This window comes from Falco cherrug, chromosome Z, assembly GCF_023634085.1.
Source record: "Falco cherrug isolate bFalChe1 chromosome Z, bFalChe1.pri, whole genome shotgun sequence".
Taxonomy (NCBI): Eukaryota; Metazoa; Chordata; class Aves; order Falconiformes; family Falconidae; genus Falco; species Falco cherrug.
The window spans coordinates 38,663,594-38,681,387 of NC_073720.1; the positions used below are offsets into that span (position 1 = coordinate 38,663,594).

The 17,794-nt window shown below is 38.9% G+C and overlaps 1 protein-coding gene across 1 annotated transcript in view; it reads right to left on the reverse strand.

The window, feature by feature from the left end:
* Positions 1 to 851: 851 nt before the first annotated feature.
* Positions 852 to 17,794, reverse strand: part of RORB (RAR related orphan receptor B) — a 144,519-nt gene continuing 127,576 nt past the window's right edge. The window contains exons 6-10 of the mRNA XM_055699692.1: positions 17,381 to 17,513; positions 15,371 to 15,478; positions 14,129 to 14,239; positions 8,709 to 8,821; positions 852 to 8,225 (exon numbers count right to left, since the gene is read on the reverse strand). Of these exons, the coding sequence (XP_055555667.1) occupies positions 8,070 to 8,225; positions 8,709 to 8,821; positions 14,129 to 14,239; positions 15,371 to 15,478; positions 17,381 to 17,513 (621 nt within the window). The 3' untranslated portion in view covers positions 852 to 8,069. The remainder of the gene's footprint in view (positions 8,226 to 8,708; positions 8,822 to 14,128; positions 14,240 to 15,370; positions 15,479 to 17,380; positions 17,514 to 17,794) is intronic.

Consider the following 17,794-nt stretch of genomic DNA (forward strand, 5'->3'; position numbering starts at 1 on the left):
TTAGTTTTTAAGTAACTTTCTTTAGTGTTAATCAGATGAGGCAGAGAGTGCAGCTGGAAAATAAAGGGATTTTGTTGCTGTTCTGATTCTTATTTTATTTATACCATCCACTCATTACAACCACAGTAATTAGTTTAACATGGGAATTATCTCACAGCAATTAGCATAAATCTCAAAATACCCCATGCGTTTGATTTAACTGGGTGTTGATAACAGCTTAGACTTCGGTTGTGCTTTATTTGTGGCCACAAGTACAATCACAGAGCCGCTCCCTGTAGCCTACCAGAGGTCACATTGCAGTCACACAAGAGGCAAAGACTGTCACGGCTAGTTCACTTGCTATGCTACTCAGTGGCTTTTTAATAAGTGCACGAATAAATCCCCATCTACTGCACGAGAATGTGTGGTCCACACTCCGTAGGGTTAAATGATTATTATCATTTCTCACTAACAACAAAACACCTTTTTTGCCTGATTCTGACATTGAAGTGACACATTAAAAAAACACAAATGTAGTGCATCTGAATCTGAATCCCCAAAGTCAACAGCCTAATGTAGTTACTTTGACTTATTAAGCTGTGTGTCTAATCAAGACAAGTATAAGTGCTTTTTTTTAATTTTTTTTTATTTTTCTTAAAATAAGCTGGTTTTATCTGGAACAGTCTTCAAGGTAAAGCCTGTTCTTTCCTGTTCTTTGTGGTTGACCATCTGGCCCTGCTTGTTTTTCAATGCAGTTGCGTTCTTGTTGTCCAAATAAGGGACCAACGTGATCATAATATTGAAAACTAGGAGACATTTTTTAAATTCTGTTCAGACAGTTTTATATTGAACATACTTTACTGCTGCCAGTGTATAGCCATAAACAAGGGCCGCAGCCTTTTCTTGAAGCACACACATTTTTCTAAACAGCAGTATTTTTGATCACAAAGTAGCAGCTCCATCCAACAAATCCAACAAATATGCAAAAACACAGTGATATCTACATTAGATGAAGTTTTTCTTTATGTTATTGTACAGAAGACCACGTGCAAAGCAAACAATTTCTGCAAGTACAGTTACAAAGAAACACTTATAATTTATTTATTGCTGCTATATTCAATGATGTTTTCTTTCACTCTCCCTACGTGCTGTGCTTGAATTGTGAGGATGATGAAATTATGTAAATGTAGTACGTCACATTACTGAACTCACTGTGAGCAGTATTATCCTCGCTGCCTGCAGTAACACCCAGGAAATATCTCCTTTCCCAGAGTGTTTTGTGCATCACCTTATTCTCTCAGCACGAATGAAATGCAAGGACCATTCAGAGGACACCGACACACCCATCATGTCACTGGACATTCAGGATGCCTTTTTAGGAGAGTTACTGATCTGTGAGCTACCACTGTAGGAATTTTAGGTCTCTTCTTTTCACAATGGCTTTCATCTGCAGACTGAATACCCAAGTGGCTTTTATAGTTAAGTGATCTGCTGCAAACTGTTTCTGGGATGGTAAATTACCGGGGTGTTGGGCTCATTGTTACACAGCCTTACTTGCAGGGACAACACATGCAGTGACAATATAGCTAAGTGAGGACCCTGGGAGGAAGAGGAGGAAAGAGCCTGCTTCCTACCTCCTGGGTGGAGCCTCCCTTGCAGACTGCAGGTAAGGGTCAGCCTTGAGAAAGAACAAAGACTTATATTAGGAGCCCAGAGGAAAAGGAAAAGGAAAGAGAGGCAAAGATCTCTGGCCAGAAGACTGTTCTTTTTAATGGGCAGGTGTCACATGAACAAGAATTTCAGTCACTTGAGTGTGGCTCCAGCAACCAGAAAAATTAAAATTTATATTGTAATGGGACAGCTGGTAAATAATATGATTATGAAAACCTTGATGCATAGGGATTTTGGCTTCTCCTTTCCACCTTTTGAAGTTGTCCACCCATCTTCTAGGTGTAGGGAGTTCAGAATATGGAGTTAAAATCTTTATATACCCACTGTAAGAACAGAAGCAATGATCACACTCAGAGCTGAGGAAAGCCTCTTGGCTGGAGACCTGGAATTAACTCAATCACTGGCAATACAGTCCACTGTAATTTGTCTTTCTGTGTGTGTTCTTGTATTGATAGGTCTGTAGAAAACATGTGGTGTAAAGCTAGGGATAAGCAGAAGCGCACCTCAAAATTCTAGGAAATGGAGTATTTTTCCCTAGTGCAGTATAAAACGGGTCATGTTTGCTTGAGGTAAGAAAAGGACTGGTCATGCCATGGAGAAGCATTGCTACAGAGGCCTGGGGGTAGCTATGATTTTGTGCATCCCTGAGAAGAAAGGCTAGCTGTTAGCCACTTTATACTACTTGCTTTTTATACACATTTCTCCATGTGGTAGTTCAGCATACTTGTTGCTGTTGTTGCTGACATACTATTATTTCTTTCACATCTTAACCTTTCTTCTTATACGCCTGCAGTAATTCTGAATATGAGCTCACATTAATGGTACCTAAACTCAGTACCTTTAAACTGCACTTTCTTTTGTCAGTTATCTGAATTCAGTAACTCATACAAAGCTTGCTTGCATTTTGTTTCCAAAAGGACTTTAACATCACAAACTGATGTGTCAGTAGGGCTCCACTGACCGTGAAACAATGAGTGAAGTGAGTCCTGCATCAAGCTGAGGAAATGCTGACAGTGAATTCAGTTTATACCAATGTTATTTCTAATCACTGGCTTGAAAGCCTTGTCTGGGTCATGTTCATTTGGGCAGCTCAACCCGTGCCCTTCAAAGCCTCTAACATTCTCTTCCTTATTATCACTGTTATATTTATATAGCTATTTTTAGTAATGAAACATCCCTGAGTGGCATACAGTGCAACATCTGCATCAAGCAGTGATTGTCATTTACAAAGTGTGAAACTTAAAAGGGAAAGAAGAGGACTAGGTCTCCAATACACTGTTCCTAATGGATGTCAGAGACAGCAGTTAAGTTTCTAGAGCGGAGGCAGAAAGTGCTGGCTGGGACAGGTTGGTAGATGTAAATACACTGCTATTGCCAGGGAAAAGCAAGCTGTTCTGTCTCAGTTTTCCATTTTATATGTGCTCAGGCAAATTTGGACAAAAAACTCTTTCATGTTTCATTTTGATCTTATTGCCCAGTGCTATATTCCTGGGATGTCCAACAGACAATGACTCTGAAAATAGGAACCATCTTCCAGGCTGGGCCCTGGTTCTTCTGGAAACAGCACAATCAGTGCAGAGTCAGGAGGAAGGAGGATGGGGGAACCCGAACATCTTTCAAATGTACTTTGTAGCTCAGCTTTAGAGGGGGTGAAAAATGACAATGGGGAAAGGAGCCATTGCCTGCACATCTCTAACTGTGCTGCCTGACTGATTTGTGAAACTGCTGCAGCCTCCGAGCAGCTCCCACAGCCTGGTGGTGGAAGGCTGAGAGGCCAGTGTATGGGACTTGCTTTGCACTCTCTTTGTGTAGAAGTTATGTCAGAAATCCCTGCAAACTATCCCAAAGGGAAATGTACACCTGTGCAAGCTGTCACCATGAAAATGAACAAAGAAAATCAAATAATAAACCTTATCTTCATGGACAGGTCTGGTAGCTGCTCCACCTGGAACACCATAACCTGGCACAAGCACTGAAATAGCATTGGCGGCCCAGGTGCAACAGGAGGAATAAACTGATCCCTGTGAGATGGGAGTTGAAATGAACAATGGAAAGCATGAAGTAAAAGCATTAAAATGCAAGTATGAGAATAACATCTGACTTGTGTTCTGCAAAACTCAAAGGGGACCTCTTTACACCAAGGGTCTCTAACTTTATGAGGGGTTCAGCACCTTCTGTGGGGTGCTGAGATGTCTCCATTTTTAGAGGCTCTAGCTGGAGCTAAGGGAGCCTGACAACTTGCAGAATCAATTCCTAAATGCTGCCTATCACAAACCAATCAAAAAATATACATTGCTTTTGGAAACAAGTTGGCTCAGCTGAGTGCCTTCTATTACCCTTTTTTTCTAGGAATCGCTAAAGCAATCTTTCCATTAAAAGGAAACATGACTCTTGGAATTAATTCTTTACACAAAGAACTGGCAAGAGTGACATCTACACCAAAATCAAGTCTCTGTGGTAGTATAATGAACAGTCTACATCTGCTTCCTCAATGCCAAGGATAATTTAGATCAATGTGGTGGTTGAATTATATGAGAGCAATGCTAGAAGATTCAATACATGCTTTAAATATCCTTTTGTTAAAGATCCTGACTTAATCAATCGTTAAAAAATGTGTCCCAGTTGAAAACCTTGTCACTAAAAAAATAAACAAACATAACCAATTACGACAGAGACCAGATCTGACAAATGCTAGTTTTAGAGATTTCATTGAAGGGCTTCAGATACTACTGTGGACTAATGAAAGCCAAGAAGAAATAAAAGTGTAGTACTAATATTTTCTGAAATGCATTTTGCGAGTGGATTATGCAGTTATTTACTCTAATTCATGCTATTCTATTATTTAAAGTCTATGGATAGCTTCAACATATGAAATCCAGTATCAAGAATTTTAAATTTGGAATATAAATGACTATGTATCAAAACCAACAACAAAAATCCAGCCTGTGTCATGTGATTGTTATTTTTTGTTCTAAACTCAGTTAAAGAAGGGCAACAGAGGTACTACTTTACTTATGTGGTCAATCTCAAATCACAGAAAAACAAATAAAATTTATCAGCCTTAGTTACCACAAATAATGTATGAGAACGTATTTTTATTTTCCAAATAAGCAACAAGGTTATTTGCTCAAATTCTTTAAAAGTAGTAACAAAAACGGAGCAAGCTGTTGATAATTAACCATATTTGAAGATAAAATTTTGGCAATATTTGTACTGTTTGTACAGGCTATTGCCTATCAATGGCAATGAAGATTCTGTATACCAGCATCTTAATGTTTATCAGACAAAGGCAATAATCCATTTTTATTCCAGGAATGGATGCTGCTACCTCTGTGGCCTCTGGCAAATCATTTAACTTCTTTTCCTTCATTTCCACATCTTTAAAAAGAGGCAGTAACCTCATGATTGAAAAGGTCATGAGGTTGCAGTGATTTAAGAATAGTGCTTTAAGGATTAAAACCCCTGTGGATAATGACTAAATAATGTTCTCACTGGTGAGCTCCACTTGGTTACCTTGTCTGAATCATGAGTCAAAAATTCCAAGGACTGATTAGCTTATTTGAAAAGAACAAAACATTTTCAAGGTGTAACATATAATTGTGAAGGACTATTTATAAACACGACAAACCTCTTTATTTATTAGCACTAAGAGCAGTAACGACATATTCTGTATTTCTGTGGGTTGGCTACATATGTAACTATTGATGTACTGAAAACAAGTTTATAAAGGATTTCAAACAAATATATACGTGTGTGTTTGTGTGTTGGAAAAGACAAGGAATACATGAATCCCCTGCAGTTAAAACTGTGCACTTCTAGTGTTCAGTTTGACTTGAATTTTTTCCCAAATAAATTCAAACAAGTAGTACATAAATATAGCTGATTAATGTTTTTTATAATAGAAAAGAGTTGGAGTTTGGGGTCATTTTCATGGATTTGCCAGTAAAAGGGGCTGCAAACAGATAAATCACCTTCTAAGGGAATGCCAGTCTAAGGGTTTAAATGGAATAAAGAAGCATCAAGAGCAATGCTTTATTATGTTAATTGAAGACATTTTAATGTAATCAATGTAGGTCAGAAAATGTGCTCTGAATTTGGAGCAAAAAAGGTATTTTTAACAACTGCTGTTCTGTAAGACTAAGTTTGAAGAGTATGTCATGTTTGCATCAAAATTCTCAGCACAACTAACTTCTGTACAGGTTTTTTCTCTTTTCTTTTTGAAGTTGTAACAGACCTACAGAGAAACATTTAATAGCTGAGAGTTTGAAACTACTCTTGTATCTGATCTGACATTGTTAAAATAGAGCAAACAAATATTGATGTTTCTAGACTGGATTCTGCCATGAAACGTGAACTTGCAAACCAACTGATGGAGGGCAAGGGAAAACTCCACAAAGTACTTGGAATTGCCTGTGAATTATTTGGTCATGCAGAAAAGGGAACAGAAGATTGAGACCAGAGCTGTGTGAGTATGCTGGAAAAACTGGAGGCATTAAGTTGTCACTACAACAGATCAAGTTTCTGCACCCACCCTGGGGCCCACCTGTGTCCCTGTGGGCTCCCTGTGACCCTGCTCTGCCATGAAGCCTGGCAGAAAGTGGGTCCTTTGGCCTCCCTGTCAATGTGCTCATCCTCACCTTGCCTCAGACTGCACTGACTTCTGTGTGATTTGAAATAAGGAAATATATTTGCTCATCATCTTGCCTTCATTTCCTCTCTGCTGCCTGCTTCCTCTTTTCTATTCTACTCCCTCCACTGGGATCTCCGGAGACTTCTCTGAAAAAGCTCATAACGGGTAAAAGTGGTGGTAAGGTCAGGGTGGTAGCAGAAACTGAATCCATCTTCCATAGCTAAAAAGTCTATGTCTTGTATCTCTGGCACAACCCAAATACATTAATCATGACTGCTAATTAAACTTAATTAATCCACAAGATTAAGTCTGTGGCAGCCTTCCACCCCACTTTGTATTTGCCTTTGGTTTTGCAAGCAAATGCACATAAAGTCAGTTCAGAGACAGACAAAAAGAAAGCCCTAATTCTTTGCTCCCTTCCTGAAGTGAATCTAAAATCAACCCTATATATGTGTATATATATACAATTATATACATACAGGTATGTACATACATATATGCATGTGTATGTAACACACATATATGCATGTGTGTAATGGAAACCATCAGTGCCATCTCAATGATGGCTGTGTCAGAAACAGTGATAGCTGTATTTGCCTTCGTCACCATAGCCGTTGCTTGCTTTGACTTTCCTCCTCCTTCACCCTCTTCCTCCCTCTGCCGCTACTCTTCAGGGCTACGTTTTAGGCTCCCTATGATTTTCATTGGGTTCACTATGTGTCTTTCCATTGAGTTCAGCAAAAAACCAAGACTTGCAACTACTTTTCAAAGCAGTATATATGAAATAAAATCATGAGTGGAATTGGAAAAATGTACATGTGGGATAGTCTACATTTTTACTCCGTGTTTCAAATACTTCACTGACATCAAGTCCTACGATGTTCACTTCTATATATGCTCTATCCCTGTAACAGGGAGAAAAATTAAAAGAAACTCCTTTTCTTCTCTCCACTAAAATCATCCAGACAAGGCTTTTGCACCATTGATACATTCCTGATGTTTCATTTACAGACTGCACACATGCACTACGTTACACATATCTCAGAAGTGATCCTGTCATTACACATCAGCAACTAATAATTTAACTCTGACTGGCAAAGCAAATCTTGATTGCCCAAAGTAAATCTAATACATTACTTGGAGAGTAAGAAATGCATGACAGCTGGGCTGAGCATCCTTTAAAAGTAGGCATGGGATTTTTAAGCTACAGCATGTATGCATATAATACCTACATATATATATATTTTTTTTTTTTTAAAGTATATAGCACATATATATATGTGTGTATTCCATACATGCACCATAATTTCCAAGACAGCTACAAATTTCCACATGCATTAAACTATCTAAAAACATAGAAATAGGCAAGTCTAATAAGTGGAATTTTCTTAAATTATATTTGAACAATAAACAGCAAGAGTAATACTGCAAAGTACTGCTCTATTCTCATGTATATCTACAATAAAATTCTAGGAACAGTTGTCTCCCAAAACATCCCCCAATAAAATAAAATTAAAAAAAAAGATAACACCCAGTGTCCTATATTCGTATATTCATTGTCAGTTCAAAAATTAAAAAAAAGTAAACAAAGAAAAGAGAAAAAAGACATCCCCACTCAGAGTTGCATATTTACATTCTTCAAACTGTAGCGGTGAAAAATAAATCTATTAAGTGCAGGACATTCCTAGTGTTGCAGTAGTGACATTTTTAATAAGTTCTTCATGAAAACATTTCTTTATGTCTTAATAGTGATGCATTCCATGACTACGTGAAAATTCTATTATCCCCTTCACTTGCAGCCAGTCGTAGAGTCTGGATTGAAAAGCTCCTTGTATAATGGAGGAAACAGTGTGTTCACTATATCTGGATGAGACTGCTTAAATACCTGTAGTTTCTCTCCGTGCAAGTTGCAAAGTGCAGTAATGGTTGGTATCTTGGCTATTAACTGTGAGACATTAAAATAAAAAGAAAAGGAAGAGGGAGGAAGCAAACTTAGTATAAATTGCAGTTTCCAAAAGGGACTATGTTAAGATCTTGTTGGGTAACTGAATGCAATACTCTGAACTCCATCAAAACTACACATCCAAAGGACCAGACACTGTTCTTACTGTAAAAGCTCAAAAACAATTGTCCTGGAAATTTTAGGCATGTACCAAAGAAGTATATAGCAAGGAAATGCTTCCAGGGGTATTTTTTTAAGGCAGCCTCATTCTTGCGAGGATACCAATTAAAAAGATTAGTGGTTGAAAAAAAAGCAGACTAAGAGGAACCAGGGGCAAGAGTAAAACAAGACTTACTTCTCCTGTGCATTACCAGTACATAGTGTGCTGCTTTTAACTTACATTAATGTGGCAGTACATGGGGAAATGACTACCAAAAAAAAGCATCACAATCAAGGAGTGCTTGGCTCTTTGTCTTAACAATTTACCTTTGTCAAAGTCTCATCGTCGAGGTGGTTCTTCTGGATCACATGTTGAAGTGCAAAGTAAATCTTTTCCTGAAGCTTCTGGACTTTCCTTGGCTCTATTAACCAGGCTCGATCTGAGAAAAAGGAAAGCAACAACTAAAGTCAAGAATACACACACATTGGGCACGCTCATGGATGAAAGTGTCCCATGCTGGCAAGCATTCACAGCAATCATAATTCCCGTGAGAAAGGATAGCATGATAATTAAGACATAGTTTCAGAGGCAAAGTATTTTAATCTATTAAAAGATCACCTGAGATTTTAATTACCAGAAACAAAGTGTACAGAAACACAATAGCTCTGCATCTCTTTAAACTGGGATGTTAGAGATAAAGATGGGAGTAGAAATGACACAAGGCACAACCATTTTATCATTTTCTGTTGGTAAAATCGGTGTTCTTCCAACTTCATACTGGCTAGGTGAAAAACATGTGCTATCTCGGTGGCTTAATACATAAATAATAAACATATTGATCAAAACAGTTCTTAGAAAATAATAGAATAGAATTATTTAAAAATTAAAATAAAATATATCTCATTATTTACTAGGATAACATTTAAAGACCAAATATTATATTCTGAATAAAAAGTAATGGCTTCCTGCAAAAGAATTTCTTTAATAATTCAAAAGAATTATGAGCCGTTGCAATGTCTTGAAGTGCAAATTTCTCATTATTTAAAAATGTTCTCTTTTTAAACAACACAAAATAAAAGATTATCTGGGAGAATAACAATTACAGACACAGTCATTTGGAAACCTATGTGGCTTCTACTGAACTCAAACCCTAAGTATAGCAGGTCTTCCTTAAGATCTATATTCTCACAAGTCATAGCTTCTGGACACAAATACTTTGAATGAGAAGCAGCAGACCCCAAGACAATCCCAAAAACATTACAAAGTGTGTTCACAGCATCATTCAACCTTCTGTTCTCCTATGCTGCAAACTTGTTTCTTCCTCCCTCTTTTCCTTAGTCCAGACCAATTCTTGGGTATAGATTTCAGCTTTCAAACACAAAGGAAGAAAATTTCTTTTATCACAGGGCATGAATCTTCATGTGCAAATTGAAAAGTGCAGGAAAATCCCTTCCACTTTCAGAGCTCTTTCACCCACTCCCAGTCACTAAAATAATCCATAGAAATAATATAAATCGATCATTTCAATGAGCATACGTGTCAGAAAGGCTGGAGATGAATAGTAAGTATTTCCTCACAGAAGGAGCAGGATTCTGTCATTTGTCTGACTGTGGAGAGATGTGTATGAAAAGTGTCCATCAGCAAGTACTGAGAAAAGAGACAAACCCAAACCTCTAGTTACTTAACAGATGACCAGGAAAAGAAAATAATCTTTTTGCAAATCTTAGAGAATCATGCTCCCAGAAGGTAAGCCAATGGATCCTGTGCTACCAGTGGCAACAGAAACAGGATTAGCTGGGAGCACACACAGCCATCTACACAAATAAGCACACAGTAATATTTAGATTTCACAGGGTAGGTGTCAATTTTTATGCTATTGCAAAAACACACTTCTCAATAGTGTTAAATCGAGGCCTATTGTGGCAGACTGGAGCTAAAAAGATTTATCATAGAAAGCAATCCTTAAAGATTTATCTTTCTGTCACAAGAATAAGCTTAAAAATAGACTGAGGCTGTTGGAGGAGAGGTATAATCATTTATCTGTCATGGAGCATGCTGTATATAACAGAAACATTCTTCAATTCATGACAAGAGCTAGGTGAAACTTTTACAATGGATATTATGTTCATCTTCCAAAATGTGGTTTCTACTCTCTGAAAACCATGTGCAAAATTTGACGGAATTCCCCAGGTACCTCTAGTTATGTTCACAAAAGTACAGGAAAAAGTCAATAGAATCGTGGTGACCCAAAATTCATCTCCCAAAATGTGGTTTCTACCCTCAGGTACCTCTAGTTATGTTCACAAAAGTACAGGAAAAAGTCAATAGAATAGTGGTGATCCATACAGGATATAAGAAGCAGTGGTTCAGTTCCATACTTTTCCTTTTGGGTTTTGAACTTGTGTCTCTTTAAAGTGTACACAGGCCACTAGGCTAGACAATAGTACAGGAAAAAAGATGAGGGGCAACTCTGCTTTTGCAAAAAGAAAGATGGAAAAAAGGAACATGGCCAGGCAGAATTTCAGAAGTAGTGGCACACAGGGGGCAGCTAGGTTAGTGTCTTACCACCTGGCTCTGGCATGTTTGCAGGTGGAGGTGCCTTTGTAACCTTTACTGCACTGCTTCTACAATGTTTTAACCTTCGCAATCAGAAATCAAGTTAAAGACTCACCTCCAAGCAGAGTAGTTAGGTACACCTTAAAGGGGATAATCTGGATTTGTGCTCTGAATCAGGTGGAAAATGGGTTTGACATTGGGCTTTGCAACCTTAAATTTATATTAATGGATGTTCTTAGGTCCCCTTACTCCCTATAGGACCACTCTTGTTTCCTGTAAACTACCCTAAACATTGGGATCAAGGGTTAAAGATCAAGGGTTAAAGAATCACCTTTCAGGATGGTGGCTTCTGTAGAAAAGAAACTTGAATATGAGTACTACTCATAGTATATCATAGAATCTCTGTGTACCTGTATTAGTGGATGGTGCAGATACTTCTGAGAAGCAGTGCTTCATTTTTAATTTTTTACCTATGTTCCCAAGATGAAACACTTTCTTGTGAAGAAACTGGAACATCTATTGTATAAGGAAATTGTTTCTTTTTCTATTGTTAACTATCATTTTGTAGGAAAATAAATGGTAAATTTCAGTGTCAATTCAACCTGTACTGGTTTTCCCTGCCTTCCAACACACAAATTTCACAGCCCAGATGAAACAGGAATTATTTGCACAATCCAAATTTGCATTCTTTTAATGAAAAAGAGATTGCTTTCAGTCATGTACACGCTACTTCAGACCATAATTTATTTCTTATTGTGCCTTCTATGACTAAACACACACATCCTTACAGACTACAGAAAAAAGCAGTCAGCATGCATCAAGCTGACTTTCCCCTTTTTGTTTTGTTTTGGGTTTTTTTTTTTTTGGTTTTTTTTTTTTTTTTAAAGCAATAGGAGACACTGTGTGTGTCCTCTTCTTGCAAGTAGGAAAAAGCCAACTTGGATGTGAAATGAGGAACTGTGGATTATTGAAATACTTCAGCTTGTAACACCACCTTCAACCCTGAATCTTGATTATAGTGAAGAAAACCTTGGAATTGCCTCTTTATCTGTGCTACTTAGCAGAAACAGAAGCTGCTATTCAGGAGACACCCAGCTTTGAAAGGCTGTATCAGGACTGATGTAGGCCAGGGCTGAAATGCATTATTATAGTTAGTGGAGAAGCTTTTAGAACACATGCCTGCAATACAGCTGGCTCAAAGCCAGAGCTGAATTGCTAGCTTTTTCAGGTGGTTAGTACAGCTGCAGGAAGTAGGAATGAATGTGGATAGAGTGTCCATGACATGAACTTCTGGCGGAACACAAGAGATTTTGGTGCTTTAAAAATTAAAGGGACATATGTAGAATTGCAGAGCTGAATGAGAATTTTGATGTCCACCTAATGTCTACCTGCAGCTAAGCACATTTCATAAATTACTTGATCCAAAATCCATTAAAATCAGTGGGAAACTTTCCATTTGGAAAACTTTCCATTACTGACATAGGTTTTGCCCAGGCCTTAAGGCACAGGACATCCTGAGATACTAGAAACTTTCTGCAACCAAATTTTGTTGAATAGGGCTATTACTTCTTCTACTTTCCGATATTACCTAGAAGACAGAAACATGTTTTCAGTCTGGCTAGAAATTACATAACTGAATTATCTTTCTCCCTACAGACAAGATGCCCCCATCTGATCCACAGTGCTTCGAAGCCAGCTTCAAAATGTCCTTGTTTCCGTCTGTTCAGCTAACTACTAATTTTCTGTTCCTAACTGTAAGAAAATAAACTGAAGAGTGAAAAACCCTCCAGCTGTTACAAAAGACAAATACAGATCCTGCTTACAAGGACCCCAGCACTCTCTTCTTGCTTCCCTTGGCTTCGTAATGTGAAGTCAGCTGGTAACACCGAAAACATCTTCTGCAGTCTCTGTTAACATCTTACTGAAGAACTTCACAGCCCAGACCTCAAACAAATTCCAAGGTTGCCTTCAACTTCCCACTGAGTCAGTTTGCTGAACAGATCACTAACTCAAAGGAGGACCAAGCCCTGCCTGCACATCTCTGTCACGCTCACAGCTTTGGTCTTTTCAGACTGAGGGAGGGCTGATGGACAGGGACCCATCAGTACCTTGCAAATCCCCTGTCCCAGTGGAAGTCAGGGCATCTGGGGGACAGTGCACAGGCATCTCCCACCCCTGCACACACGTGGGACACCTCTGAGGTGGAAATCGTGGCTGTTTTGAGGGTCTTTTCTGGAACATCCTTGCCTATCACCATGAAAAGCCACCAGGTCAGCCAGTGCACCTCAGAGCAGAAGACCGCAAGAACTGCTCAAAGAGAAAACAAAAGAAGTGGAGTCCTTTCAGTAGGTGTCATTAATGATGAAAATGAACAGGTTGACACCATATGTGCTAGTCTAATTCTGCCTAACATAACCTGCACCACAGATGTGCAAAAGGGCAAAGTGACCTAGAGGAAGTATTCAGCAGAACAGGCTAGAAAAATAATTAATGGTGGGATTTTTTGTAAAGGCCTTTCAAGAGGTTACCCTTAATGGGAACTGCCCTGAAGCATGTTTAAAAATCCTACACTAAGCTGTGAGCTTACCTACTACATCACCCTCTGAGTCAATTCAATCACAAACCCCTCTTTTCCGTGGTCAGACAGCCAGCACTCACTGAATGCATGTTTGCCTGTGCAGAGTTATGATATACGAATACATGAAAAAGTATGTTGCTCCTGGAATCACCCTCTCACCTGGAGCTAAATTTGGACAGGATGTCACAGAGATTTTTACTGTTCATGTTCTTATACCCACAGAAACAGCCCACCACAGTTGGGGACTATATAACCTGTTCAGGGCTGTGAGGTTTGAACTCCTGAAAATGCTCGGAGGTACATGCACCTCCTTGAGTACCACGCTTCTCTGTATGTGGTCTGAAGGAGCGCCAGCCTGCACTGCTTGTCTGCACAATCCTGCTCCACCTCTGTTACCCTCATACTTTGGATCTATTTCCAGCATGTGTAATGTCTGACAGCATATCAAAAAGAGAGTGAGGTATATTTGGGTAATTCAGGTATTCTTCCATTGCTTAATACATTGCTTAATACTGCTTAATACAGCTTAAACAGCTGTTCAAGTAGGTAGAAACAGAGGTGGCCAAGGAGGGGGGGAAAAGATCATTGTGGTGTTCGGAATGAAAAAATTACCTGGTGATATTAGAACAGCAGATGAAAACAAGGCAATCTCCTCTTCAGTCAGCTGTAAGGAACATAAATTCTTTGCGAAGTCAAACGCTTCATTCACCAGATCATCAGAACCTGCAGACCACAGAGGACAAAACCAAAGCTAGAAATTTATCAGCTCTTTAACCTGCCATGAAAAGCGCTGCTTCAGTGTCAAAAAAAAGTTGTGAGTAAATATCCACACTTCTCAAACAAGTGCCTTTCATCAGCCATTAAAATTCCACCTACCCCAAAAACGTATCACTAAAACACCCACAGAAGCACAGAAAGTGTCAAGAATTAGGGGCATGACCTGTACAAAAATCATAGAGACATCTTAGAAGAGGGTTTGCTTTTCCCAATGTGGAAATCCCTGCTATTTCTGAACAGATATTAAATCTAAGATATATGAATGACCAGTCCTAAATAACTTTCACAAGTATAGTTTTATTAAATAACAGCACAAATACATATGAAAATTTGTGAAAACATTTGTGTAAACACCAAAATAAATCAACTAATGCACATTGATAAATGCTTTAAATTTGTAAGGTAGTGTTACATTTACCACATGCAAATTAGAAAAATATATACCTATATGATAAATATGAACAGTTGAAGCAAACACCTTCTCTGAGTTAGGTCCTGAATAAATTTCTGATGAAGTATCAGTCTCATGGATGGGGAAAAGATATCCATTTAGCTATTAACATTTCAGGAAGCACTTGATACCATGTTGAGAAATTAAGTAATTGTTTCAATACATGAATCTAAATAAGCTTAAAACTTTTAGACAAAGGAGTATTTTAGGTAAGTCCTTGTCTATATTTTCTAGTAGTTCACCATTTTAGTCCCCTCATTGCAGGGGCTAAAACTGTCTTCTGCAGGACACAATTAGTGGGAGTGATTTGATACATCAAGCATAACTGAACTGTGAAGATAAACTGCTTGGCTCCTGCCATAAACTCGTATTTTACCAAAACTTCATATGGCAGAGTAAGAATTCTATCTGAAAAAAAACCTCATCCTGCCCTTTTTTATCAGAGAAAAACACTTATTACTGCTAGCAGCTAGTGGAGTTATCTTTTTTCTTTTTCAGTTCCAGCCTAGAGATTTAGGGATTCAACATTTACTGGGTATTTTCATTGTGGGTCACTACTTTCAGAAAGACAAATCTGTCACTATGTGGCTTAATGTCATTGGTTGAAAAGAAGATAATCAACATACCCAAGGCTTTAAACATTTGCATCCCTCCATACTTTCCTTCAAACAGAACAGTATTGTTGAGTGGGTTGAAGGCACGGCACATCCTCACCAAAACGACTTCCAAGCAGCCTATCAAACACACAAAAGAGCAAATGTACCACATTATTACAAACCCAGGAAATCTCAAGAAAATGTTTAGGATGACATCAGTTATTAGAAACATCATCAGGAACAGACACTCTTTGAAGGCATCTAGGTGATTTGTCTCTGAATGAGAGAAAAGATATTTCTGTCCACTTTGAGTACAGAAAGGGATAATTTCTGATCCAGCCTAATCACCCTTTCTTTACGTTGATTTTGCCCCAGCAAATTGGAAGCCTGGACTTAATCTAAATTTAGACCAGGCCAAAGATTTTTGATTTGAAATATTTTATCCTGAAAATTAGGTGTTTATTGAAACTCCCTTTCAACAAGTAAAGATTTTTTTTATATATAAAAGCAGCTCCACTCAATATGTATATAAATCCCAGCTTAATTTGGCTGGAGGGGGGAGAACATCACAAAATGTTTTTAGAGAGAGAAAATAAAAGTTAAAGTACTGTCAAGAACACCCTTAAATTAGGTTTTATTTTTGTTTCCCTTGTTTTTGTTTCTGGTTGGGGAATAGCCAGAGGGGCCCTTCTTTTTTTCTCCTTCTCTTTCTCTATTATTTCCTAACTGCAAAAATACACAGTCCGGGAAAATTTTTAAGAAAAATATAACTGAATCCAAATCTCCTGTAAGAGGAACTCTGAATCCGAGGATCCTTTTGCAGACACGCTTTTGGCTGAAAAGTCCTGACTTTCTAATTCCTGCTCAGCATTAACAGCAAAACAGAAAATAAAACCTGACATCTTTATACATGCTGAAGCTAAACAGAGTTGTCTGACAGCACAGTCAAATATAACCATATCTTTCACTGAAGGTGCAGCTGTATCGTTAACTCTGCCAGCCAATTGAAGGAAGTTACTTGGGTGCGCTGGCACCTGCAGCATTTTCAAAATTAGTGTGAGCTTTAAAAAGTTATGCTACGGCTCCATTTTTCCAGGAGGTTGCCTGTGTGTTCCAAGGGTTTCTGTATCCCTTTCCCTTTGCTCCTGTGCCCACCATCTCAATCCTGCCTGACACTGAGCCACAGCCCTCTGTGTACAGTGTTGAATCACACTGGCTTTCAGCCATAACGAAGAGCTCTTTTTTGAAATAAGAAGCGCTTCTTGTGCTTTAACGAGCTGCCTCACACAGCACCCTGCCTTTTACACATGGAGGGAGCAAGAAACTGATATGACAGGGTAAATGGATTTAATTGCCAGTCGCGGTTCACGTGGACATACCATTTTGTTCTGAGTTTGGCAGTGTACTACATAGTCATGATAAATCTTGTCATGATTCTTCTGGAGGACAGAAATTGCTGAGTTCCATGACAGGGAAGGAATCGTTTTTTCCTCTTGCCCTTACAGGCACATATGCACACCCAGGCACGCACAGAGAACGTGGCTGGAGCACACTGCTGTAATCTGCTCTCATTTATTCTGAAACCAACTGGCACCAGCAGGGATTTTCCCCCCTGTGCACTAGCTGGAGGGTATTTCTGTAGTCTCATTAAAAAGATTAGAGATGACCACAGAGGCAGGTCCCGGTGAGCCTGTGTTCGTTTCACTAATGACAAGTGGGGATTTTACAGGGTGGCAGATGACTGCTTCAACGAGCTCAATTTGTGGGGTACTTCCACCACATGTCAGGTTGGAGACTGCAGTTTCTGCAATGACTGTGTGCTTGTGTGTACTTAAAAACCACAACTGACTGTAGAGGGATGGGAATCAGAAGGCAGTAACATGATTAATGTGGAAAAATATAGAGGGGTTCATGTAGTTCATGAAACAGACTGAAATTAGGGTTCCTTCAAAATTGAAATGATCTGCAGAACAAGACAGCAGAGCACATTTCTAATGTGCTGGTTGCTAAACCAGTCTCAAGCCTCTGGTGTTCACCCACCTGACTTAAGAAGGAGAATTTGGTCATTCTGGCAGAGCTCCATGAATCCTGTTATGCGCTTCGCAAACTCCACCACGTACTGGATAGCGTGGGTGATCTGAATGGCACACTGCTGCCACAGAGCTTCTCTGGTCTTCAGGGAAAACACACACAGAGAAAAGCAAAGCAGTGAGCAAATGGGTTCATCAGTCCATTATGTTCTTCAGGTGGCCTTGCAGCAAGGTGCATGCCTCAGACGCCACCCCCAGCCCCAGGCAGAGCTAGTGGCATCTCTGCTTCTCAAGGTACCTGAAGCTTTTCATTGGAAGGTTGTTTTCCCAAGCTGATTGCTGCAGTGATCTGAACTCTGGCATTGCCTCTCCAAAGAGGGAGAATGCATTGTCCAATATTAGAATGTTAATGTAATGTAGGTTT